The sequence below is a fragment of the Tympanuchus pallidicinctus genome, unplaced genomic scaffold (assembly GCF_026119805.1).
Source record: "Tympanuchus pallidicinctus isolate F22 unplaced genomic scaffold, pur_lepc_1.0 scaffold3, whole genome shotgun sequence".
In the NCBI taxonomy this organism is placed as follows: Eukaryota; Metazoa; Chordata; class Aves; order Galliformes; family Phasianidae; genus Tympanuchus; species Tympanuchus pallidicinctus.
Window position 1 is genome coordinate 59,925,542 of NW_026294747.1, and position 27,460 is coordinate 59,953,001.

The 27,460-nt window shown below is 43.5% G+C and overlaps 1 protein-coding gene across 2 annotated transcripts in view; it reads left to right on the forward strand.

The window, feature by feature from the left end:
• Window positions 1-6,200: 6,200 nt before the first annotated feature.
• MINDY4 (MINDY lysine 48 deubiquitinase 4) overlaps window positions 6,201-27,460 on the forward strand; it is a 67,899-nt gene continuing 46,639 nt past the window's right edge. For both annotated transcript variants that reach the window (XM_052695042.1, XM_052695043.1), the window contains exons 1-7: window positions 6,201-6,475; window positions 8,934-9,053; window positions 10,141-10,349; window positions 13,271-13,529; window positions 14,677-15,092; window positions 26,824-26,882; window positions 27,282-27,391. In XM_052695042.1, the coding sequence (XP_052551002.1) occupies window positions 6,413-6,475; window positions 8,934-9,053; window positions 10,141-10,349; window positions 13,271-13,529; window positions 14,677-15,092; window positions 26,824-26,882; window positions 27,282-27,391 (1,236 nt within the window). In that variant the 5' untranslated portion in view covers window positions 6,201-6,412. The remainder of the gene's footprint in view (window positions 6,476-8,933; window positions 9,054-10,140; window positions 10,350-13,270; window positions 13,530-14,676; window positions 15,093-26,823; window positions 26,883-27,281; window positions 27,392-27,460) is intronic.

Consider the following 27,460-nt stretch of genomic DNA (forward strand, 5'->3'; position numbering starts at 1 on the left):
CAGTGCTGCTAATGTAATTCCCACCTACAAGACAGGCTCTATAAAGTATCCACCAATTAGGGGCCTGCAAATGGCCTCCTTGGCAATGTGAGAGCCTATGGTACACAATCAACACACTGTGAACATGGAATAACACAGCCCGTATGGAAAAAACAAGGCACAGGTTTGTAAAAGTGAAATGAAGCTTCAGTGGGCTGCTGGATTTACTCATGAAGCAGCTGGCTCAGGGGAATTCAGGTGACTTTTGGGTAAAGAGAATTAGGGGGCACTTCAAAAACCCTCCGAGGTTCAACACTGTGCAATATTGTTTCCTACTGAGTATTTTAACACCTTTCCAGTCTGTCAGTAATTTCCTATGTTCCCACAGCAGCTCAAACACCAATTCTATGAAGTCAAGTGAGTGTCACAACCTTCAAGAGCTCTAGTGCTACTTTAAAAGCATCTGTCAATTACTTAATAGCAATCCTCCTTAATGCAATGTTGCTATCTATGTTTCACATCCAAGGTTAATTTAATGCTTCAGACTAATGTTTCAAGAACAACTGCATGAAATGATTTGTCTTGGAAGAGCACAAAGAACTGCAGTTATTCATGTGAATAAGAAAACACAAATCACACAAGAGAGAAAATTATATCTATAGAATGCAAATATGCAGAGATGAACCATTATGCCAGGCAGAGCAGAGGAAGATTTAAGATCCAGGGTAAAATTACAGCTGTAAGCAGTACTTTTGTTTTTTATTGTTAAGCAAAAGGGAATGTGGTTCACCTCAAACTCTTAGTCAAGACAGTTAAGGTGCCACTGTGCCATCTGGAAAGCCTTTTAACATCCATCCCAGTACAACAGAACTTTGAGCACACATGCTTCCTTCCAAACAAAAGGAACGATCACAAACACTTCACAGCTGCACACAAGCTACCAGCACCATTAGGACAAAACTTGGTCCCATGGTAAAACCAAGGAGGGTAAGTTTCAGTGATGGGATCTGCTTGCTCAGCAGGAAGTGGAGCGGACACTTGACTTTTACTGCATCACTAAGTCTGGTTGATGATAAGAAGTAGACAGACAGACAGACAGACATGTCTATCACAGGAGAGTCATCACCATGAAAGAAGTTGAGTGCCCCAAATATCCCTCAGCCAAGTGCTGTCTGGTACAAACTGATCGCTGTACCAAACTCTCACAAAATCTCCTTTCAAAAAATGAAGTATGAGCTTCGCTGTCCATTTCTTGTTCACAGAACATTTGTGCATTTTACAATTAGGAAATCCTTTCTATGTTCCACTTCTTTTCCTATGGCAAATAAGGAAATGTTCTGCATTTTGTTCACTAAAAACATCCAGAAAGCTGTGGCTGCTGTACTCCAGACTTTCCAGTAAGGTTTGGAGAAACACAATAAGTTCACGTTTTAAAGCAATACCCTGGTGTAGCATTTGGGAACAGGACTCCTAATGTCTGGATTGTCCCTGTAGAAACAGTGCTTTCCCAGATACGTCTGAGCAAGGCAATGCAGTCTGGATTCATGGGGCTGGAGAAGTGGCAGCAGATAACCAACTGCAGAGAGGGAAGGGCAGTTTTTACAGCGTCATTGAACTGCTTGTCCCTGTGGCTTCAGCGCCGTGCAGAACCCAGGCACTGCTGGCTCTAGGAACCAATGCTTTCACTGATAAAGAGAGCAGCCATCAGGCTCTGACTGCTGACCAGCAGGGGCACCTCGACTCTGCTGACAAGCCCGCTGATGGGAACTTGCTGTGGATATTTTGGATCTGAGATGCATCCATGAGGTGTAGGGAACTGCCTCTCCCACATCTATCCTGACCAGCTCCACCTCGGCCCTCCCCCCCCCTGCGCTTCTTCCTAGACTTTGAGAAATCTTTTGTCTTGTACTTGAATATCAAACTGCATTGGTACTGTAAAGACTCGTGCACAACAGTGGCGTTGGTCAGTACAGTGTTCACTGCAAGGCAGCTGGACTCGATGGCCCTTAAAGGTCCCCTTCCAACTCCAAGGATTTTATGGTACCGAGGTCTGCTCTCCACGCCAATGCCAGCAGCTGAGCTCCAGCGCTTCTCCCACTGCTGCAATACTGAACGATAATCGCGAGAGGGCACCCCTGGCACGTCCACTGTAGTACGGGGAAAGAACAGAGCAGTTCTCTCTCCCATCAGTAAACAGAGTATCAAAAGCTGATCGCAGGTTAACAGTGCTGTCGCTATGCACACGCCTAACAGCAACCTTTCCGAAGCACTGTTGGACGTTTCACCCTTTAAAAGTATAAGCTCTTAAGGCCTGTGCTCCAGCTATTCCTACTTAAAGAAATACTCAAACTCTTTCCCCCTCCTGTCTTTTTCAAGTTCCTGATGACTGTTCATTTGCTGTGGAAATAGGCACCTTCTGCAAACCCAGTTCTCTCCAACAAGTTCCCCTATACTCTACAGCTCTCCCTGCAGTGCTTGTTTCACCAATACCTGTTTAAAAGCTACTTTTGAATATGCTTACCAGCACTGCACTACTCATTCCTGTCTTGCAGCTTTCCTACACAGCACCAGGCTTTTCCAAAGTCTGTGTTGCAAAACGCTCCCACCTATCAATTCCTGCCTCAAGCACTGCACTGGGTTTGCACACTCCCTTCTACCTCCCTACATCCAGCGTCCCACCGCTCTGACACCCAGAGCTCCTCCTCCTGCTGTCTCTTCCTCTCATCTGCTCAATGCTGGTAGCAGCGCTGGGATAGGATTCAGGAATTCTCTGATGCCCGTGGAGGACCACACATCCATACTGCATCCTGCTGCTCAAGCAGGTGGGTTGGCCAAACAGACCTGCAGAAATTCCATTGAACCTCAAGCTATGAAGAGGAAGGAGCAGCAGAAAGAGGCTGCTATGAGCTGACATGACCACTCATCCGCCATTCCCACTGTGCCGCCTGGTGGGGAGGAGGCAGAAGAGCCACAAATGAAAGACTGAAGTGGAGCCCAGGAATAAGGAAGAACAGGGAGAAGCTGTGCTGGTTTTTGCTTCTCACCATCCTGCTCTATTTTTTTTTTTTAATTGGTGTGAGAACTGAATGTTGTTTCTGCATCAGAAGCAAAATAAGAATTTTGTTAATTTCATGGCCTCTCTACTATTTGGGTCATTTATTAGAACTAATAGTTCTTTTCAGGGGCCTTTCTACATTATTGGGGGTTCTCTGATAAAATTTCATTGGTAATCCCCTAGATAAATCTTCCCCAACAACACATATTTGGTATATAAGTAAAGTAATATGTATGAATATATATATAAGCTAGTAACAACTTATGTATAGCCAGTATTGAGAACATGTCACACACACTGCAACAGTATCCTGTGTAATTTAAAAGGACAATTCATTACATGCCTCGGGAGTGCCTGCAGAAGGTAAAATTGGGCACCTCTCTTCCATACTCTTTGTTAAACAAGGACTCTGAACAGAATCACCATATCAGTATGAACAAGGAGACATCTTGGAGACAACAGGACTGACACCAGATAACAAACAAATGAACAAGTAAACAACAAATGTAAACCTTCTGATAAGATTGTGAACCTGGAGTACCCAGCCAGAGGGGAAACAGGGGAGGGGGAGAAGGCAAAGGGGGGGAAGAAAATGGTCTAAAGGCTGTCATGTTGTGTCCATAGGCGCTCCTGCTTGCGGGACGCCCGCCATTGCAATCACGAATAAATTCTGCTTTTATCAGAGATACCATCCTGACAAAACGACTTGGATATTTCCAACATTGGCAATAAATGAAATTAATCAGAGAATTGTTGCAAGGGACCTTTAAAAGCCACCTGGTCCCATTCCCCGCAGTGCACAGGGACACCCACAGCTCCATCAGTGCTCACAGCCCCTGACTGTGGGTGTCTGCAGGGATGGGGCACCACCACCTCTCTGGGCAACCTGTGCAGTGCCTCACCACCCTCAATATAAACTTCTTCCCAATATCCAAATCTCCCCTTCTTTCGTTTGAAACCATTTCTCCTTGTCCTATCGCAACAGACCCTGTTAAAGAGTCTGCTTTCTTACAACTCCCCTTTAATGTCCCTCTAGCCAAGCCTGATTTGTCAGCGATGGCACTCGGTAAGTGATCTCCCTGTCTTTATCTCTTTCAGCATATTTTCTCCCCCTGTTCTGCTGAGGGCTTTCCAAGTTCTTGGTCCCAGTGTCACCTTTTTTCTCACCTGTCAGTACTGGAGATACCGAAGAAACACGACATCTTGCACTAATAAACAACACAGGGAATTATTACCAGTGATTTCTGATCAGGGAGAATCCAGCTGTATCAGATCCAAGTTCTGCAGCTCCCAGGTCACACATCTGTGCTTGCAGCATCCCAAAGAGGAGCAGAGCATTAGCCTGCAGAAGCAGTACATAAACCAGCATTAATGTACACGTGTACATGCAGCTTTTACTTCACTGCATCAGGCACAAAGCTTCCAGAAAGCAATGCTGTCTTCTTGTCACAGCTGTCAGCAGGGATGCAGAATATCTTAATATTTTTCATTTCTTTTTCCCCCTGAACAATTTTGAGATTGGCAAATTCCTTTGCAATTTTGGCCAGGTCAGAAGCTGTAGTTCTGCTACCTCTTAGAGAAAAACACTTCCTTTGAGGAGCAAAGACATTTATCAATATGCTGCTGTATAAATCTACTTTGTTGACACCAGCTAAGCACCTGAATGCCTTCTGGACATAGCAAACTGGTTTTGTGAAATCACTGGAAGTCAATGGAGGCTTGGCAGCACGACAGCCCCTCTCACGTGCCCCACGATGCACAGTCGTGCAGCAGCTCTCTCTGGAATACATGCATTGAAATGACTCCTTCCAAGTGGCCATGTTATTAAAACCATGCCCCACTTTCATTTTGGAATATCATTCCCAGAATGTTGGGGGAGACAGGGATACTGTGTAATAGCAAGCATTCTTTTGCATGCTGCATCATGTCTTAGCTAATGCTAAGCTAATGAATGCACATCACACTGCTTGCACTGATAACATTAATGAAGTAGTCAGACCCTTTGCATGTCTTATTTATTACATGGATTGCAAGTTACCCCCCCTGCTATCCTGTAGGCACACACAAATTATGTTTCACTGAAAGTCAATCTTCATTTATCCAAATGCTCCCAAGATGGAAGCCAAACTGATCACGGAAGAAATACAGGGGGGAAAGAAGGAATTCTCTGGCAAATTGTCAGTGGAAGAAACTTTAACTGGGTAACAAGGTTGGTTATTAGGAAAAAGTTCTCTGAACGAGCAATCAGGCATTGGAATGGGCTGCCCAGAGGGAATGGTGGGGTCACCAACCCTGGAGGTGTTGAAGAAATGGTAGATGTGGTATTTAGGGACATGGTTCAGTGAGTAGGACTGGGGGTGGGTGGTCAGTTGGACTGGATGATCTCAGAGGTCTTTTCCAACTGTAATGATTCTGTGATTCTATGAACTTTCTATGAACTGGTCAGCTAACAGTGGTCAAATACTTAAAGAGTTTGTCCAGAATGCAAAATCTCCATCCCTGGACACTGCTACCCTGAGCAATCTCATCTAATTTAATCCTCACACTCCATGTCCTCTGCAGGTCCTCTCCTCTCTCTCAACCTACATCAGGTCCCCAGGCTCAAAGCATGACTCAACACAATCCCTCCTGTTAGTACACTGTAGTAGTGTCTATAATGCAGCTTCAACCTGAAAGGAAAGACTGCACTCATAGAATCTCAGAATAGTTGGGTTGGAAGGGATCTCAAAGACCACCTGGCTCCAAGCCCTGTGCTGTGGGTAGGGTTGCCAGCCCTTAAAGCAGGCACCAGGTCAGTTGCCCATGGAATGGATGGGTGTTCCTATTTTAGTCGTTGCCAGTAGGAGAGATGAAGTATAATACAACAGAAACGCAGCAGTATTTAACAAAAGTGCAATCTTACCAAATAAACAAACACGATTGAAAGTAGCATTCACACAGGAGTGATAGCTTGCACATAACTGTGCTTCTCTCAGCAACTTAGGAGTTGGACTCGGTGACCCCTGTGGCTCCCCTCCAACTCAAGCCATTCTACGATTTAAAAACAAACAAACAACCAAAACAACCCCAAATCAGAAAATCCTTCGTTGATTGTGATTCTGTGATTCTGTGATTCAGCTTCTCAACTTCCAACATTCATTTCCCGAACGTTATCCCCGAGCAGCTCTCGGGTTTTACAAGCAGTTACCAGGGCGCCCGCTGCTGAGCGGCCAGCTCGGCTCTCGTCCCACGGGGAGGAGTTCTGCTGCTCTGCTGTTGCTGGGATCCGGCGGCACGCAGGACGAGCTGCTCCAGGGCCGCATCGCCCGGCCGGGCTGCCATGGGGGATCGGTCAGATCGAGCCAAGGAAACCCCCCTCGAGCAGAGTGCGGGCTAAAAATGGACAATTCCTTCGTGGAAGAAGTGGCCGCATCTCTGGTGAGAGAATTTCTCAGTAGAAAGGTAAATGAGTCTTGATTTTCTGGCTGGGATGAGCGGGAAGGGCGCTGGAGAAACGCCGGTCGTTAAAAGGCGAAGAGAGGAGGGGGGGGACGCCGGCTGGGGGCTGTAAGGCAGATAGCCGTGCGGAGCAGCGAGCTGCGGGGCTCGGATCTGCACTACATCTCCCACAATACCCGCCTGTTTCCGAACGTGGAAGGCGGCTGCCGGCCTGCCTGCGAAAACCTGATTCATTCCTACACGTGCCTGCGGAAAAAAAAAAAAAGCTTAAGCCAAGAAATGCGGTTTTAAGCTTTTTTTTTTCACCCCTCGTTCATCGCCTATCTTGTTTTTTACAAGTGATGCACACTAATACTAAAACAAAACAAAAGGAAGGGGTCCTGATAGATGAAAAACTTAATATGAAGCAGCAGTGTGCTCTTGTGGCTCGGAGGGCAAATGGAATCCTGGGCTCCTTCAGCAGAGGGGTGGCCAGCAGGGACAGGGAGGTGATTGTCCCCCTCTGCTCTGCTCTTGTGAGGCCCCATCTGCAGCGCTGCATCCAAGTGTGGAGCCCGCAGTACAAAAAAGACAGGGAGCTGTTGGAGAGGGTCCAGAGGAGGGCCACTAGGATGATCAGGGGACTGGAGCATCTCCACTATGAGGACAGGCTGAGGGAGCTGGGTTTGTTCAGCCTGGAGAAAAGAAGGCTGCAGGGTGAGCTCATTGCAGCCTTTCAATACCTAAAGGGAGCCTACAGAGGGGAAGGGAATCAACTCTTTGAAAGGGTTGATACGTGTAGGACAAGGGGAAATGGTTTTAAGTTGAGGGAGGGGAGATTTAGGTCGGACATCAGGGGGAAATTCTTTACCCAGAGGGTGGACAGGTACTGGAACAGGCTGACCAGGAGGCTGTGGATGCCCCATCCTTGAAGGTGTTCAAGGCCAGGTTGATGGGGCCCTGGGCAGCCTGGTTTAGCATTAAACGTGGAGGTTGGTGGCCCTGCATGTGGCAGGGGGGTTGGAGATTCATGATCCTTGAGGTCCCTTCCAACCCTGGGAATTCTGTGATTCTGTGAAGTGGTCACAGAGAAAACAGACGTCTTTTACTGGGGTTCTGCAGGCAGTGGATTTGCCCGGGGGGGGGGGAAGGAGAAGAAAGTGACTGCTGTATTTGTTAAAGAACTGATGGAAAGGAAAGAAATGGGATGCGGGCTGTGAGCCGGGGAAAAGACACCTTCATGCTTCCAGGTGAAATCGCCTCCTACTTCGTATTCATGCAGAATCCAAAGGAAATATTGCACGTGTCCCCCCAGCTCTGGAATAGTTGCCTCATACAGAACACAAGACTCAGTTGTGCTAAGAAGCATCGTGCCAACCTCGCTTTCTCTCACCTGTCCTGCATCCAGCTTTTAAATGCCTATTTTCAGTGTTGAAATCTTGCTGACATGATTTCCAACGCAGAATTAATCACTTGCCTTTAAGTTCCAGCATTAGCAGAGCAATGCCTCACAGTACCTGACTGCAGAGGTTTCTCAAATGAAACACCTTCACATTTCTGACTTAAATAAATGTAATGCTGACTGAAAGCATAAAAGGAAAGGGATGCTCTGCTGGTAAAACTGACCGTGCAGCTTATCATTCCTTGCACTTTAATTGCAGCACTGCCTCATTCTCTGTACCGAGCTGCAGGAAGAGCCTAAACCAGTTGATGCTATGAGGATCCAGCTGATTTCCAACCTGGTCAGGTTACCCTGATAACAGGGTGAAGAGCAGGATGAGGGTTCTAAGAAACCTGCCAAAAAATAAAGCGCATCTGAAATTCAGAGTTTGTCATTACGTAGCTCAGATGCAATTAATTGCACAGGCCAATCTTATGGAGCTGTTAAGCAGCTGCAGTCGGCCACACGGAGTAGCCCTGTTTTGTTTGTTCTCCCAAGTTTGGTAAATTCTGCACAGACAGCATTTCCACCAGAACTCCTTTTACATCTCCGGGCTGTAGAAATGCAAAACTGTATAATTAAAGTGCAGGTTTTAAGGCTCAGCTTGTAATTACTTCCATTTTAATGTATCCAGAAGCTTCAGCTTGCATCCAACAAAGTCAGCACTAAAAACTTTTGTTAGCTGTTCTGTTTCCTTCTCCTCCCAAATCCAAGCAGGAATCATAGAATGGCCTGGGTTGAAAAGGACCTTAAACATCATCCAGCTCCAACCCCTGCTGTGTGCAGGTCGCCAACCAGCAGCCCAGGCTGCCCAGAGCCACATCCAGCCTGGGCTTGAATGCCTGCAGGGATGGGGCATCCACAGCCTCCTTGGGCAGCCTGTGCCAGTGGAAGCACAAGGAATCTAGCATGTTCACACTGCACTATCAGTGACCGTGGGGAAGTGGCACTGGGAGTCATGGTAGGGATAGGTTGGTGTCCTAGGGGTGATTTACGCCCTTTAATGATTCTGTGACTCTAAAATCTCCTGCTTGTCCTCAGGGTCTGAAGAAAACCATCAGCACCATGGACCGGGAGCTGCCACGTTCTGCACTCAGCATCAATAACAGGAATGAGCTTCGAAACGTCCTGCATTTGCACTCCCTGTACAAACAGAACAAGGTAAAGGATGAGGTGCTTCTCCTCACAGCCTGGTCTCAGATCACGTAGAACTGGGTGAAACAGATCGAGGCAGCAGTGTGTGTGCACAGTGCAGAGAACTGGAGCCTGGGTCTGGTGCTGCACTGCTGTGGACACGCTTAGAAGTCTCCATCTCACCTCCATGGTGAGACTGCATTACAGCTCACAGGACTAAGATGAGAACCTGGCAGTGAGCCCTTGTTACTAAATGCAGCTTCCAATAAACCAGGAGCACTTATTTACTTTAACATCTTTTACATCATTGCATCTAGAACATTCCATTTTGGAAATAGGTCTGCATTTCCATTTCTATTTACAACTTTATGTATGAGCTGACAGACAGAACTGCACTCAGCATTTATCATTCCTTGACATGTAATACAGGCCACAATATTTTATGTCAAAGCCATCAGTAGCTGAATTCCAATTATTGCTTAGATCCAATCCTAACCATTCACAGCTTAAGGCAGGAATGTCTAGCCAACAGCCTGCAGGATGATGCAATTGACTCCAGCAACTCGTGTTTGATGAATACACTGCAAGTGCAAACTTGCAGCAGAGCCATGAATTTCATGAGGTCCAAGGGATTGAATCCTTGCCAACTCCAGGAGTTCCAGGACTTCCTTCACAATCACACCTTATTACTTCGTTTAACACACCTTTAAGCTCTCGATACTTCCTAGCTGACATCTCCTTCCCTGGAGGTGGAGCCACTGTCCCTGGAGGTGTTTAAGGAACATCCAGATGTTGTATTGAAGGACGTGGTTTAGTGGGTATATTGGTGGAAGGTGGATGGTTGGACCGGATGATGTTGGAGGTCTCATCCAACCAACCTCAAGTGCTGGTCTCTCTCAAGAGAGAACTCCAAGATCATCCAATCCAACCTCAGTGATTCTGTGGTTCTGTGATTCCTTCCTGCGTTGTTTGTACAGCCATGTCATTTATAACCACCAGACTCTAGGAAACTGTTAACATGTTCAGCCACTGTACAGTATAATGACCCCTTCTTAGATTGCAGACTAACAAGTTTTCAGCAGCAACCAAAAACTTTATTTTCCTTCTCAAACAGGCCAAGGAGAATCCTCTGAAAACACTCCTTGAAATCATTACTAATTATTTCCTTGAGCACCGTGGAACCTCCAGGAGCACCAGTTCAAGTTCTGCACTGGCAGCTTCTCAAAGTAAGAGCTCAGCATCCCATCCACCTGACCTTTCAGATGAAGAACGTGCATGTGGAAATGCCAGCCTGCCTCTTGACAGCAAAACTCAAACCTTCAGGTACTCCCTTACTCCTCTTTGCTTTGGCCAGTCTTCTTCCCATGAAGTGAAATAGCGTTGAATGGTTTGTATGGTCTATATGGTCTGATTTTGGGGTGGTCCTGTGCAGAGGCAGGAACTGGACTCAATGATTCTTAATCCTCTGGTCAGACATTAGGAGGAAGTTTTTGAGCCAGAGGGTGGTGAGGCACTGGCACAGGTTGCCCAAGGAGGCTGTGGATGCCCCATCCCTGCAGGCATTCAAGGCCAGGCTGGATGTGGCTCTGGGCAGCCTGGGCTGCTGGTTGGCGACCTGCACACAGCAGGGGGTTGCAATGAGATGAGCATCGTGCTCCTTTGCAACCCAGGCCGTTCTGTGATCTCTGACCCTTATGGGTCCCTTCCAGCTTAGGATATGCTGTGATTCTACAGCATCCTCAGCAACAGCATCTTGGGTGAACTGTCACAAAGTTTGCATTACTGCTATCTTCCTTAAAAAATGCTCTTTTATGCTCCCTGGCAATTAGAAAGACTTGCATGTTCTTCAGTGGCTGAAAGATGGAATTAAGATGAACAAATCTGAGCTTTTATGCCTGGTAAACTGGAAAGTATTCAGTATAGTGTGATAAGAAATGAACCACCTGCACTCAAACTACAGATACATCAATGCTTGGAGCCTAAACCAAGCCCTACCATCTTCCATTCAGCATTACTGCCAATAGTGTAAATTATTTCCATCAACAAAGGCATACGGAAGCAGCATGCAGCCAAGTCTTCCAGTGCTATTTATTAGCATCCCAAAGCAACAGCACCAGCTGTGCTTCAACAGAAAGCCTTTAAAATGGACACAGAACAGAAATTCGACTTCCCAGCTTTGACTCTCAGGGAATACCCCTAATTTTATTCTCCGTTGTAAAAGCAGCTCAAACCCACTGCTCCTAAGCGTTAGCACTTGCAGAACTCCACAAGTCCTTGCTCAGTGGGGAAGGGAAACAGGAACTGACACAACCAGCTAAGAACTGAGCAGACGCTGCAGGGGCTGGAAGGGACCTGTGGAGATCATCGAGTCCAATCACCCCAAAGCAGGTTCCCTACAATGTGTAGTGCAGGAAGGTGCCCAGACAGATCCTTTGTCCCTTTTTCTATTGCTTCTTAGGACGCCCCTAACACGGCTCTCTTATATCGAATAGCAGCAACGCAGCCCTTTCCCACCCCCAACAAAATGGCGGAACTCCCCCGCCCCTCACAGCTACTGACAGCCCGGAGGGCGCATGCGCATTGCCAGCTCTGCCCGTCAGGCCAGAGTGGGAGGGAGAGACCACAGAGAGCGCGCTGCGGCTGGGCCAGAGAGGCCTTCACTGTTCCGGAAGTGATGCGTTGAGGGGCCGCTCTGCCTTTTGTTGGAGAGCACTCTATGGTTTTAGTCCTCCAGTGGTTTCCCTTTGGGGTGGGAACTGTTGGTGTTGCGGTATTTGAGTTAATCGCACACAGCCCCACACTGGCACTTTTCCCCAAAAAGATGCGTGCTGTATACTTACAAGTAAACACATGAAAAGCTGCATGTGCAAATGTAACACAAATGAGTGAGGGGTGGGGGGACAGCACATGTATGTGAGGAAGGGCTGCTGCCATCATGGTGTGTGGGGCTGGTGCTCGTGAGGGGAGTCCCTGCTATTTACTACTTTATGCCTTTCTGGTCATGTCTTTTCCTCTACCTACAAAAAGAATCAGGAGGAGAAATAGTGTGGCAGAAGCAGGGTTCTGTGATCCCCTAAGCTGTTTCCATCCCTCTGGCCATGGAGAAATCAGACCACAGTCAAGCAGCCAGAGCCTGAAAATAATTTTAATGTTAATAGTTATGATAATTTTAATCATAACTGTCTGGTTAAGTTTTAACAAGGCAAGCAGGAGTGGAGATTATAATCAGACAAATTCCTTATGTAAGAGTTCAGCTTCAAACTCTTTCCTTTTAAATGACCTCAAGAATATATTTTTTTAATGTCTACAACTGTTAAAATGATACCTACTTTGTGCCCTTTGGCAATGACAAATGGTTCTAGGTAAGGAGTAGCAGTCCTCAGATTTCCTAATGCTCTCAGAGACTGATCCTGCACCCTTCTGTTTAAATATGAAGGATGTCTTTGCAGTATAAGGCATAACTAACTACAGAAAACCAAGTTTTAACTGGTTAGGTGAAATGAATGTTTATGTGATACAAGATGCTTCAGCTCATGGAATTGCTTAGCTATGAAATACGATGGAGAAAAACATCCTGGAGTTAAACACAAAAGTTAAAGGGCAGTTATTGTAAAAGGAGGCCAGCATTTTCAGGTTACCCAGATTATCACAGAAACACAGAGTCACAGAACCACCAAAGTTGGAAGAGGCCTCCAAGAAGATCCACTCCATCATCCACCAGTATTTCCCCACAAAACCATGTCCCTTAGTACCACATCTAAACACTTCTTGAAGACCCTTAGGGACGGTGACTCCCCACCTGCCTGCAGAGCCCATTCCAGTGCCTGACCACTTGTTCAGAGAAGGAATTGTTCCTAATATCCAACCTGAACCTCCTCTAGTGCAACTTGAAGCCATTCCCCTGAAGAATGAAGGAAGTCAGTTCAAAAGATGCTGACAAAAACATGATCAAATTTTCTAAGGGCTGTTCAAAGCGGATGGGAAAGGAGTGGGGACTGTTTGTGGTAGCTCCAGACCCATCTGACTTAACAAAAGTGGTATTGTCACGAACTGTCATGCATGATAATGATATTGAAATGATCTCTTGAAGACCTACCTATATTCCAATTCCAAGTAATTGTATTTGAGTGCCACTTCCACGTAACAAGTGGCTTGAAAGCAGTGCTTTAATTAGCCGAGGTGCTGTTTTCATTGATCTCATCATTCATCATTTCGTTGTTTATAACGTTGTTTCTTTATTGTAGACACGATGTTGAGAATCCACCTGATAAAATCCTTCAATTCAGAAAACATCAACACAGAAGTGAAAAATGCCAGGCGGGGACAATATGCAACAGCCTCTTAACCTCTGATGGGGATAAGAAGTTCAAGAGTAGTCAAGAGGATTTAAAATCAGCAGTGATTTCTGAAGAGCTGCAAGCCACAGTGAAGGACAAGCAGAGGCCCAGGTCTGGTCTCATTGTCAGAGGCACGATGGCTGGACCAGGAGCAAGTTCTCCAGAGGTGATTTTTAACCCTTCCAAATCATAAACCATAGAATCACCAAGGTTGGAAAAGACCTCCAAGATCATCCAGTGCAACCATCCGCCTGCCACCAGCATTTCACCACTAAACCACGTCCCTCAGCACAACATCTAGCAGCTTCTTGAACACGACCAAGTACTGGGAATGAGCTGAGATTTTGAATATGACCTTCTGAGATGAAGTAATTTGTGAAGAATATTAGCATTGCTTCTTCATGCTGATTCATTAAATCTGCAGTATGAAAAGATGGGCTGATTTAGGGCAGTGCTTCTGGTTAATTCAGAAATTCAAGCTGTTTGAGGAACAGCCGCTGCACACAGAGCTGCCATCTTTCATTACAGCATTTCTTTATTAAGTCTTCTCCATTTTTGATATCATATCTCTCTTGAGAGCTGAGATTTTCCATTTTCCTCAGGAAATTGCTTCTTTACCTCAGAAGTGTCTGCAGCTCCTCAATTGGGAGCACCTGATTTCCTCAGGCTTTTTTTTACCCCACATTTAATCATTAGCTTTGGACTTTGAAAACTGCTTTCAGTAAAACAGTGTTTCTAAGCTCGTCCAAATGAGATCTATTTCATCAGTAGGTGTTTTTAAATCACAATTCCAAAAATATTCTTTTTTTTTTTCTTTCACGCTTCTTTCCCAGAGACAGGAGCTTCCCCTGTGTCCAATGAAGCTCATAAAAGTGAGAAATTGAAGTATTTTAATACTGAAGCTAATACTGAAGCAAATGTTGGAAGCTAAACGAATTGCGTTTTCTAAAGAGTTTTGGTTCAGGAAAAAGGACTAGATACCTTTAACAGCCAATTTTGGCAGTAAAATATCATGTATGTCTTGACTTTCTCTGAATACAACCCCAAATAATGTTTTTATGAGGTCTTTTTGTTGATGTCCTTGGGTAAAAGAAAGTTTTTACAGTATGTAGCATTCAGGTTTTAAGTAAAAATGTGTATCTGCTCCTATTTATTATCCAAAAGAGTTACCTAATTTACTCTTTAACCTGATTCCTAATAACAAAGAAATCGTTTGGCCCCTTAGCTACTTGATAGAGTTTTGTTTTTTAGCTTTCCATTTATGCAAAGGCAGTCAAATCTTAACGTATGGTTTTAATGGCATTTCTTTGCAGGATCAGCAGAGAAGGAGGTCAAAACGCTCCAGCAGCATCAGTAGCACAGCACTGCTCAAGGGTGAAAAACACGAGGAAAATGAGCCGAGTGCCCCAAAAGTCGATTCCCAAGACAATAAAGGATGCTCAGCACAAGTAAACCCAGAGATTGCCTCAAGGACTTTGTCAAGTTTGCATGTGAGTTCAGCTTCTGAAAAGCTAAGGAGCATCTCCAAGGATACCTGTGACTCTTTTATCAAACTGCTGTCCGAAAGAGGGAGGACCAAGATGGAGGAAAGGAAATCACTGCCAAGCTTTTGTACAGACAGCGGTGAGAAAAGCCTTAAAGTCAGTGCCCTGCACAGACATTCAGGGACTGGAAGGGAGAAGAGAGAAAAGGCCCTCAAGAAAAGTGAGAGCTGGTTATCAGGTCACAGGTAAGAATATGTGTAAGAAAGCAGTACTAAAAAGTTAGAAGAAAATATGATGAAGGGCTAAAAGAGGTCGAGATTCTGTTTCTGTTGAGGGGAATCAAAGGGAAGAGGTGAAGATACTGGAAGGGAGAAGATTTTTTTCAGAGTTAACTTGCTAATTTTGACATCCCAAACCAGTCAGGACTCCTTTCCTTGTCACTGGAGAGACCCATCGCCGCTGGTTTCTCTTTGCTGCACGTGAGGAGAGCTGAGGGCTACCAGCTCAAACTCAGACCCTGAGATGTGTAACACAAGAGGTTTGCTCCCACCTGCACAGATCATCTACATCTTAAGAAACAGTGTTAATTACCACTGCAGTACTGTGCCCTATTGCTGTTCTGATAGCTTGCAGTAGATTCCTTCAGAGGACTTGGTCTCAACAAGAGCAGAAGAGGGAGCTATTTCCTAAGCAGAGTCCGTTTGAATCGTTCTCAAGGCAAAAGTGGGACAGCCCTGCCAGATGATTTATAGCCAGCAAAGGGTTTGAATTCATGCTGAGCTTTGGGCTCCTGAAAAACCTCACTGGAATCAGCAGGAGTGCTGACACTCCTGAAGTTAAGTGGAAGGAACAGAGAGTGGAAGTGAGACTCCAAATAAACACCATTACAAAGTAAGGACTGGCTCTTGCAAAGCTTCTGTCCCTTTGGCAAAGTCCTGCACTGCTTCAGAGCTCTTTGAGCATTTTGAGGCATCAACATATGCAATATAAGAGCATACATTTATCTTGATCCTCTTCCGTTCTCTGTTACTGCTCCCTGACTGCAGTGACAGAAGTGCTAATCTAAATGCTGAAAATCTATTTAGGTTTAAACCTTGCTTGTTCATTTGCAGGCATCTGAAATTCCATTCCTGTTCCCCATAGATAAAGCCAGACAAATCCTTCCATTTTGCTCTTCTTATTCATTTCTTTTGGTTCTGTGCAAAACGTGCTGCTGTTGCATACAGGCTGCAGGCATCCCTTGGCTCCTTAGGGAGCAAACAAACTAACCAACCAGCAAAAAGCCCAAAGCGAGATGCTGCCATCCTTCAGAAGTCAAGCTGAATGGGACTGAATGCATGCTTACAAGCAGAGTGGGCAGAAACCCAGATCCCACAGCATTTTGACTCGCACGTTTTAACGGAAAGAAATGATGGGCATCAAACTGTGCCTCTTGTTCCATCAACACTGATTCTTGGCTGCTGCCTGAAGTGTGTGTGGGAGAGGGTGGCAGTGTTGAAAAGCCAGATTTAGGACTTTGTTTTTGGATCTTAAACTACAGACATGAAATTAGACCTCTGAGTACCAGAGTCCTCAGCTTTGTCCTCAATAAGATTTGGAGGATCTTTGGTTTTGGTTCTAATAGATGAAATTTCGCTGTTTTGTCAGTAAGGTGGCATCAAACATGGAGCTTTCCAAAATGGCAGACCAACACACCAACACAGGTATGGAAATGAATAAACAAGAGGAAAAAAAAAAGAAAAAAGAAAAAAGAAAAAATATCCTCTTGCCTTTTTTGGTGTTTCTTTTTAGAATAAAATGAAAAAAAATGTAGTCAAGTCAATTAGAGACTGATGATACAGATTCAGTCTCTGCCTATGTTTTGAACTGCTTTAGCTGGGAGCATCTACTTTCAAATTCAGGTACCTCTAAGGATGGCTTAGAAGATCAGTGTTTCACTGCAGATATTACCTAATTGCTATTAGCTGGGATAAAATACTGACTTTTTGTATGAAAGCACGTGTTACCTTTTCAGATGTGCTCTGAACTTAATGCTGATCTCTGTGCAGACAGGTTCCCATTAGGCAGTGAGCGTACCACATGCCTTTAACAGTGCAAAGACAGATGTGAAGAGCAATCTGTTCATCTTCCTCTTCACTTGTGTACCTCACAAGATATCTGAATCCCTCCTCATCAAAGGGAGAATAATGATTGCAAATAATTAAAAGCAAAGGGTCTCTTTTCTTCCTTGTTTTGTAGGGGAGCAGAAGCTTCCGTGCTGTTGGGTTGGTGATGTTCCTCTGTGTCATTACTAGATTCTGTTTCATGTCAGCAGGAGTTCCCTAAAGGCATTTTGTTGTACAGTTATAGTACTTAGCAATACCTACTAATAGTTAACAGTGCTTACTTTAATTAGCAATATGCTGTGCAGCTTGCATACATACCAGTTACAATTGTAGTAAATGCCTTTATTTCAGAAGTCCTTATTTTTAATTAACCCAGAAGGGAGCAGTATGTAGGTGGCAGCAAATCATCAGGCATCCTTTGCCGTAAGCAAACAGCAGCAAACGTGGTCTCTCAATTCATCCTGCTCTGATGATTGTGCTGTTTGCAGAGCTGTTGGGAGGCACTGGGGGTTGTTAGGAGGGCAGTATTTCAATATTAGTTTCAAACTGATTTTCCTCAGGAGTCAGAAGTCTCGATTTTCATATGCTGAGGCTTTTGCTTTTAATAGCTTAGGTGTAATGCTTCGGTGGCCACGGTGTGTTTGTGTTTCTGCTTTTCTGTCTGTACTACAATACATGAATTAAATCTGCAGAGGTAATGGTTTGCTTTAACAGAGAAGTAATTAATAGTGAATCAGATTGCGATGCTTGGCCATGCAAGGGCAGAGTTTTATAAACTCATATACAGTGTGCAGAACTGTTATTTGAAGGTAGAGCCTTCTATTGTAAGGACTTAACAGATTGAAAATGATGTTTTGTTTCAGATCCACTTCAGTGAGGAATCTGAAACCTCGTCCATCCTTTCGGGTGGTTTTGATGCATTCTCAAAGCAGGATTTCTTACTGCTCTCCAGTTCCTTGAGTCCTTGTTCCTCTCTAAAGTGTGAGCTGTGCACAAGTAGAATTTGGACGACCCATCACTTTTTGTTCTTTGACATTGAGGTTTTCATGAGACTAAAAAACCATGTGTTTAAAAAATACGTAATGCTAATGAACAATCCAAGAATCCAGCTGAAAAATTGTTCGACCCATAGTTATTACTCTGATCTTACCAGTTCCATGGGAATAGATGAGGTTGAAGGAACACATTCAGATAAAAGGCAGCAAATGGAGTCTTTTCAGCTGGGCAGAACATTGAATGGCTGTGAGGAATCTCTGCCACCTCAAATATCCTCTGCTTAATGCTGAATCACCTCCAGCAGGGAAATCTGTGTCACCAAACGGAGCGCACAGAATGAGGAATGAGGACCTGTGGTGGAATGGAATTTGTGATCTTTGGGAACTGTGGAAAAAAAAAGAATAGCTGTTGAATTTAACGCTTGGCCTTGGATTAAAATCATTCTCTTGCTTTTCTAGGAAAAGCCTGATGAATAATGAGTTCTTTGTGAAGGTTAAATGGTGTCAGAAGATTTTCCTGTGTTTCACAGCTTGAGCAAGCAGAATTGGTCAAAAAGAACTTGATAGCAGTCGAGGAACAAATCTTTTGTCTCAACTACAGATGTGCTACTCCTGTTGCTCACATGGCCTCTGAATCTGAAGTGCACTTCTAGCTTTCCATTCTCTTTAGCTATACGAATGTAAGGCTTGGTGGTGATGTGGAAACCCTCCCGTTCTCAGCTGAATAGTTTCTAAACAGGTAGATGTGGGCTGGCCAGCTGTGTTCTTACTGGGTACTGGTGGCACCACCTTATGCTGAGTGGATGGGCAGATACTATCAAAGACCTCTGTTTCACTTCTGGAAGTTAAGGGCTGCATATTGAGGTGTCTGAACTTCTAGCTGCCGTGTACAAAGCGAACCATTCTCCTTTTCTCAGTGTCAAGGCAAATGGCATAGAAATTAAAATCAGGGAAATGAAAGAAGAAAATAAAATGTAAACTTGGAATGAAAGACTCAGGACGAAAAAAGCAATTAGCAGTCTGGACCGAAAGTTAAAGACGTGGTTAATTTCATAAAATCATGGTTGAATGGTAGAATGGCTGAGGTTAGAGGAGACCTTAAAGATCATTGAGCTCCAAGCCCCTTGCTGTGGGCTGGGTTGCAGGTGAGCCCTCTGGCTGCCCTCACTTCATAGAAACAAAGAGGGAATGGCTGTCAGAAAGGCAAACAAATGGAAATACCTTACAGTAGTAGGATCTCATTGTCCAAAACGAGAGATTTATAAAGCACTTTCAGGAGGAAGACAATTGATTCTCCACTCAACCTTTGTTTGTGAATGGTCCCCTTCGTTATCCAATTCTTCTAATTGCTTCTGCTCTACTCTCCATCGCCTTGCCCCTAGGCTTGGCTGCAAAGTGAATGTGAGCTAGTGGTTTCCTTTCCAAAGCCTGCCAGTGCAGATGGATATTTCTGACAGTAGGGACTTTTTATTACTGTGTGGCTTGGCCTCAAGATGCCTTTTCCAACCAAAACCTAAGGAACTCAGATGCACTTCATTTCGACCACCAGGAGATCAAGTACCTGTGAGTCCAGAGCCAGAATTCCACTTCCTGCAGTGGTCTCTCAACTAACTTTGCTTTAGGTGGCAATCTTCAGTGATTCCCAAAATATCACTCATTGTTTAGTAAAAAAAAGCCCTTTTCTAGCAGCGCTGTGCTTGCTAACACAAATAGAGTGGGGTTAGTGCATTGCCATAGATACCAAGTTCTTTAGTGGAACATTACTCATATTTCATAGAACCGTAGAAACTACAGATGGAAAAGACCTTTCAAGGTCATTTGCTTCTGTGACAGATTATTCATTACTATATATAAAATTTGATGTAATATTTTCTTCCAAGACTTCGTCTAGTCCACTCTTAAATGGCTCGAGTGACACCTCTCCTCTGAGAATGCATTTCAGTGTCTAGTAGCCTTAATTTAGGGGATTTTTCCTTTATATTCCTCCAGGATTTGCTTTCCGCCCTGTTATCCAAATTGAAGTTGCTTTTCTGACTGATGTTTCTGCTGCAGATGTTCACCACTGTTAAAGTACTTCTAAATACTGTTTGTTCTCTTTCAGGCTTTTTTTTTTGTATTGTCTGCTTGCACTTTTATCTGTTCTGCTCTGAATTTTTGGCTGTTGTTTTTCCGTGAGGATTTAGGATTTAGCACTAACCTGCTTTTAGCAGAAGGCTTGGACCAAGTGAGCTCTGCAGGTGCCTTCTCAGCTATTCTCTGTTGCAGGCCCATGACAGAAACAAGAGAGCCAGAGCAGCCCCCTTCTTTTAAACAGATAAAGAATACTAATCAATATTTCAGTTTTATTTGTATTTTTAAAATTGACTTTCCAACTCAAGAAACTCAAGAACTCCAACTCAAGAACTCAAGTTCCAGCAAAGTTGTTAACTGCACATTTACCCAATAGTTGTGACTGGCTCCAGTCTTCTCTGCTGGCTTTTTTCTGCTCCACACCTTAGACTTCCAGAGTACCCTGAGGATATCTGGTCTGACTATAAAAAGCAGATGTAAAGAAGGCATTGAGAACCTCAACCTTTTCCTTATCCTCAGTGGTCGTGGTTCTCTGCCTCGTCCTGTAAAGGATGGAGATTCTCCTTGGACGTCCTCTTAGTTTTAATGTATGCCTCCCAAGGGACCCTTTCTATGAGCATCCTGAACAGGTCAAAATTTTGGTGCAAAAACAGATTTTCTGGGCATAATCAAGTTTTAATTCTGTTCTGTTTGCCCAGTGGGCTGTAATACTTCAATGCTACTTGTAGAATCTCATCACCTTGAGAGCCAGTTGTGTTAAATGAGGACTGAGTTCAAGTCACCATGTTTTTATAAGCTAGAGGAGTCATAAAATGCCAATGGATTTGGTGTGGCATTTCATGTATTACCAACATTCTTGGGGACATGTGACGTGTATGAGCAATGTCTGAGGAATTAATTTCTCCCACTATAAAAGGAAGAGGATGTAATGGGCAATGGTGACACTTCTAGGAAATGCAGGCTTAGTCAGAATGCAGTATTTCACACAAAAGAATGGGAAGGAATGCAAAGCTGGAGCAGTCTAATAGCAAATCACCTTTGCATGCTTCCTTCCATTTTGTCTGTGATCTGGGCATTGCCTTAAGCCCCACGAAGAAGGACATGGCGTCATCCCAAGCCTCTGTCAGTACTTTGGTGTTGCTGTGTAGCCAGGAAGCACAGTGAGAACAGTGTGGTCAATGAGAGATGAAGCACAGCCCTCACTGGGACATGCTCTACCACCAGTGGGGAATGTCTGATCCTTGCAACTGGCAATCAGGAGAACCACTGTAAAAAACAAATGGGGTCGTATTTAGGGGCGGTGGGTTGAATTAGCCCATATACGAAGATGGAGACAGAGAAACTGCACTTGTCAAACCACTCCGTGGTGAAAACCTTCAAGAATCTGGAGTTGCATAACGCTTCTTATAACATAATGCTTGGACAGGAAAAAAGAGCCTAAAATAAAAGTAATGAACTATTGTGATTCTTGTTTTGTGCCAATGGATTTATGGCATCAGAGCCTCCGACATAACATCTGTGTGTACTGCCATTTGCCCTTTTAGTGTTTTTCCAGCACTCCATGGGAAGAGGTTCTGTGCAATTACTGGAAATGGCAAATGGCTTCTGTATCATTTTTTTTGTTGTTTGTTTTATTTAGTTTTTGGAAAGGACGTCAAATTGGAAGTGTCTGGCCTGTGCCTAAATTGCATTCGGTCATTGAGAAGTTGCCTGGCTCGTATGTACATACCAGGGCTTTAGATCTTCTCGGATTTAAACCAAGAGCAAACAGCATGCATCCCCTTTTAACGGGCAGAACATCACACTGCTGGAAGAAGCACAAGGAATTTCCTCCTCCTTAAAAACACCACCACTGATTGCAAGAAGCAGAAGGAATTTGTTTTCACCTCTGCATTACTCCCCTAAGATTGCTGTAGTAGGACAGTGCACGTGTTTGCCAGTAGGCTGTTCTCTATGTTTGAGTTTTCATAGTAAAATGAGTTCTAAGATGAAGTCCAGCCTTCAGTGCAAGCTGTTGTCTTCTTCCAGTTGACATCTGACATCAGCTTTCAGGAAGAGAATTTATTTTGCTGAAGTCTGTCAGTTTACTCCTAAAAATGGAAGGTTTCTAACAGGAAATTGGAAGGCCGAGAGCTTTCCGCATCTTTAAAACTAAATGGCCTGAAAGTTGAAGGCCAAAAGCAAAAGGAATGTGTGCTTCATAGGGCAAACAGAATGGTACTCACCTCCAGTGGTGTGAATTAATTGAGTGTGGAGCACTGGGAGCCCATCTCTGTGCTTTGTGTTGGATCTCTTTGCTGATGTCTTGGATCATCTGTATTTAAAGGAATTTTAGCCCTCTTGTTTCACGGATAAGTGTTTATTTTGCTGCTGTTTGATCTGGCGGGTTGTAATGATCAGTTAAAATGTGTTGTTGTGCGCCTTTATAATGCTGTGTGGGGCTGCCATGCCAAGAAATCTTTGATGGGTGTGTGAATGGTCAAGCTACACTTTCACTATCCTACTTTTTCTATACTTTGATTGAAGTGTAGTGCACAAAACAGTATAGCTGTGACTTCCAGGCATCCTTCTGGCACTGTAAATTGCCATGCAGTAAAGGCAACGTGTCCAGCAGAAAAAGCTGTTTTCATCGAGCAGTGGAAACAAGTTTTCCCAACACAGAAGCCTTAAAGCTACTGGTAATCAATGTTTTTATTTTAAGCCAGTTTGTTTCTCTACCTATACATACAGTAATCTAAATAGGAAACAGTGGAATGCAGATGCATTATTGTGAAGGTAACTGCTTTTTCTGCATGTTCAGCTCTTCTGTGTAAATTGTTTTCTACCATACCCGAAAATCAGATAGGAATGTTCAAATATTTAGAGAAAGTGCTGTATAGGATGTTTATAATGAAACATATTTTCTTCCTGTCCCATTTTTCTGCCCTGGCAGACGACTTCCTAAGCATTCTAACTGTACGCTTTTACATGTACAATAAATTTTCCTGGAGCTGTAACCATCTGCTGAAATGGAAATTGCAATAAATGTCCCGACAGTGTTTTGAGAAACCTTAAGGAGAGAACTTTTGACTAACCTCCATCTGCAAAAATACCCCACTTAACCAGAAAACACCCGACATCAATCTTTGATGTCAGCGCTTTCCTCAGCCTGATAGGAATTTCCTTCTGCCTTGAGAAATCAAAGCACTTTGCATTCAGGGCTTGGTTCTTCCAGGAACGGGTGTATAACCAACGTCTCTTATCCTCACCAGAAAGCAGCAGTGTTACCAAAAATGGTCCTTGAGCCATAGTCAGCTTTATTTTCATTTACCCATTTTTCGGATGAAACGCCAGTAAGAAGTGCTTGGGACAAAATTTAATCAAGAATGCCAACTTAATGTCAGCAATTCTAGATATGCATATAGTGCCCTTTGGGATTCTGAGCTACCCAAGACATCTGATGATGCTGGCAGAAAACCCAAGTCCTGCTGAAGCAGCGGTTGAGGCCAGGTAGGATGAGGTACCTAAGGGACCTTATGTAAATCCAGATGCCTGAGTTCCTACTTGTTGCACATACACTTAGTTGTCTGAAAGGCCTTTGAACCTCTTGGCTTGAGCCTCCTGAGTGCTGACTCAGCCATGAATCAATTGCCATGGGAATGTTGACACCCAACTATGCAGGCAACTAAATTTAGGTTAATAATCTGCAAATTGAATCCCGTGCCCTTTGTGATGCTGTGACAATCACTCAGATCTAAACACTGTCTGCTTCAAGCACATGGGTATTGACGTGATGTCCTCCTATTAACTGCTTAATGTGCCAGGGTTTAAGTTTGCAGAAAGATGTGTAAGTTGCTTGTGACTCTTTTGAACGGTGACAGGATAATTATAGCAACACCTAGGCTGATTTCCTTCAGCTAATGCTGTGAAAATCATCCTCTCAAGTTGATCAGCCTCAATTTTTTCCATGTATGAAGTGGGATATCTGTGCTTTAGGGAGCTCAGTACCATCAAAATGACAGAGAGCTGAAGGACAAATATGTAAGAATATGTAGAAGAAGCAAGAGCACTAAAAGGTAGATCTTGTCCTTGTATTTGTGATTGCCAGACAACATCAGCACTTGTTTTCAACACCCAAGTCCACACTGACTAAATTCATATTTAAATCCTGAGCTTTCTATATAGCAAAGTGCAGTAAAATATAAATGGAGACTAATAACTTCTGAGAACTCATTGACTTCCTCGATTGTAGTGTTGATGTAGTGGGAATGGGCTCCTGATGGAAAAGGATAATTAACCACACCTTGCTTGGCCTCCTTCTGTCCTGAAAGTCTGTACTTAAATCTGTGCTGCTAAGTGAAACAGATCCAAGTACAGCTCTCTGGCTTTGACTCTTCTTGCTGTATCTGGGCTGTGTTCGTATTACATAGCATTTGACTTTAGATCTCTTCCAGGTCTCCTGTTGTGGCTGTCAAATATAATTTTGTTTCCTTTTTTTTTTGAGCTGCTTTGTTAAGCTGGAGAGAATTGGCTCTGAAATAATGTCAATTTGTTGATGCATCCTCAGGTGGAGTGCTTCTGTAAAGTGAAAATAAAGGGCAGTATGGCATGGTGGGATGTTTGAGGACATGAAGCCTCCTGGGGTGGTTTTGGTAGAGCCAGTCCTGCTGTTAAATGGCAGCACGCCATTCTGTGAGCTCTCTTTGGGCACTGCTTGGGAGAATTTTGGATGGCGTGGGTCAGATCCGTGTTAGGAAACATGGAAACTAGAAACAGTGTGTTCTAAATCCTGTCTCCTTCCAGACCTGGTCAATAGCTGTAAATGATAGTGCTGTATTCTTTAGCATTAATAGCTTTGTTTTGAAAACCAGATCCAAATGGGTTGACCTAGGAGGAAACACATTATTCTCTAGGAAACAAGAGACAATGGTTTGCAAACTCAGACAAAACAAGAATGTGGATTCTGTTTGAGTCTAAGTGCAGCTCAGTGGCATCAGTACTTGGCTGAAAAACAGTTTATTTGCAAATTTAGTGTCATTGAGACTCCTCTGACCAGGAGAGATGAAAACAACAGCAAGTGAGAGAAAGAAGTCTGAGTTGGAATCCAGTATAGCAAAAGGTACTGTTTGTTCAGTGGGAATCCTGTACAAATAGCACTGTATGTGTTTGCTCTAGGTTCTCTTGTCTATGCTTACGTGTTAGACATCTGATTTATTTTTACCTTGAATCCTTAGTAATGTGGTGGTTTTCATTTGTGTTCTGTATTTTCTTAATTGTGGATGTGCACATGAAATCCTTTTTATTGTGTATATACACAGAAAGAAAGGCGTTTCTATTATTTCAATATCAAAGACTGCCAATGTACCAAAAAGATCTTAAAGTGGAAGAATCTTGAGTGTGATATGTGTGTGCGTTCTGTTTTCATTCATTTTTCACATACTGAAAAAGGAAATTAAGTTAATGGAAAGTATGTGATATGACAGCAGTTGTTGCTATAATAATGTCATGCACACAAAGGATGTTGCTGAGGAAATTATCCCATACTATTTCTGAAAGGTCTGTCAGTGCAATACCATTTTTTCCAAAGCAAAGGCCAGTGGTACAGTGCTGCTACTGTGAAAAAAAAAAAAAAAAATCATCTTTTTACAACAGTTATTTGAAACTTTTCCTGAGTTCTGAATTCATTTTGGTACGAATTCTACAGGAAGAGGAAACCCATCTCGCCTCTCAAAATACAACTTTCTACTTAACTTCTGTTTTCACAGCCAAGCTGAACTGCTTAGTCCCTTCAGTGTTTCTGTTTGTGAAGTTTTAACTTGTCATTTGTGTAATAGAGAAATTAAAACAAGATCATGTAGTAGAATTATAGAATCATAGAATCATTTGGATGTTGTGTTGAGGGACGTGGTTTAGTGGGAGCTATTGGTGACAGGTGAACGGTTGGACTTGATGAGCTTTTAGGTCTTTTCCAACCTTGGTGATTCTATGATGATTCTATAGAGTTGTAGAATCACCAAGGTTGGAAAAGACCTCTGAGATCATCTGCCCAACCATCCACCGACCACCAAGATTCCCACTAAACCACGTCCCTTTTGGGCAACTGTTACCTATGAGTGGATGAAAAATTACCCTGGTAGAGGCATCTAATTGAACACTGATTCTCACTTGCATATTTTGGATATCTAAAGTAGCTTAATAACCAGTTTCAACCTCATCCTGGTCCCCATCAGGTATATTAGCTCATGTTGTAACCTTCTGAACTCAGGTAGTCCCACGTACTTGAATTCCCACACAAAATTCAAGGAAAGGCTGGATGTTGTGTTGAGGGACGTGGTTTAGTGGGAGCTATTGGGGATAGGTGAACGGTTGGACTGGATGATCTTGTAGGTCTTTTCCAACCTTGGTGATTCTATGATTCTAAATTGAGGGCTGTACTTATCTGCTTCTGTTGATGAGCAGCCACGGTCTGACCTCTACTGAAATCATACAGATGAAATTAAGTCAGCGTTGAGGTAGGACTGAAATCCTGGACCATTTGCACTGTGCTGCTCCTTGCAGACTGCCTTTCCAGACGAACTCCTCAAGTTCAGCTCTTTTCCAGTAAAAAAATTTTTGTTCTAACACTGTTTATTTGGACACAGATGTTGATAAACCTGTGCTCTTCTATACAGAACGCATGAAAACCTAAGATAAAAGACATTGAATAATTTTATATATTTTTATTTTTGCCTGATTTTACCACTTTTTTTTTTCTTCTCATTTATTCAAGAAACATTTCTCATTAAAGCAAGCATTCACTTATTTGTTTTTCAATTATTTTAATGTAGGAAGTCCCCAACATCCACTTGGAATAAAGAAGAGCAGATGAAAGATACCCTAGAATTAGGTAAGTTTGCTCAGAGTCAGTTTGGCTTTCACCAACATATTCTATAGAGAAACTGTGGTCACAGATGTTTGAATCTTTTCTTTGGCGACGCTTAGTTGATTTGGAGTAATTGCATTTGCTATTCTCTGGTGAGACTGTGAAGAAATTATTTAGAAATAATCAAAGAAAAGATAGCTTATCATAGAATTATGAAGTGATTTGGGCTGGAAGGGACCTTAGAGAACATCTTGTTTCAACCTCAGTGCTATGGGCAGGGACACCTCCCACCAGACAAGGTTGGTCAAAGCCCCATTCAGCCTTGCCTTATTTATTTTTTAAGTCTATCATTTCCCCTACTGGTGGGAGCAAACATACCTTTTTTTTCCTCCAACTCCTTATATGTTCTTTCTTTACTTTCAGTTGATGTTGAGGATGAAGCAACAACTGGGGAATTCAGTAGGAACCTGAATCTTTCAGCACTGCACATGCTTCAAGAAGCGTCAAAGGCGATCGATATTTCTCTTGCAAAAGTAAGGCTATGATGGTACATAGAAATGGAAGTGTGAAATGGTCATTTCTGTTCAGTCAGAGCAGCAATG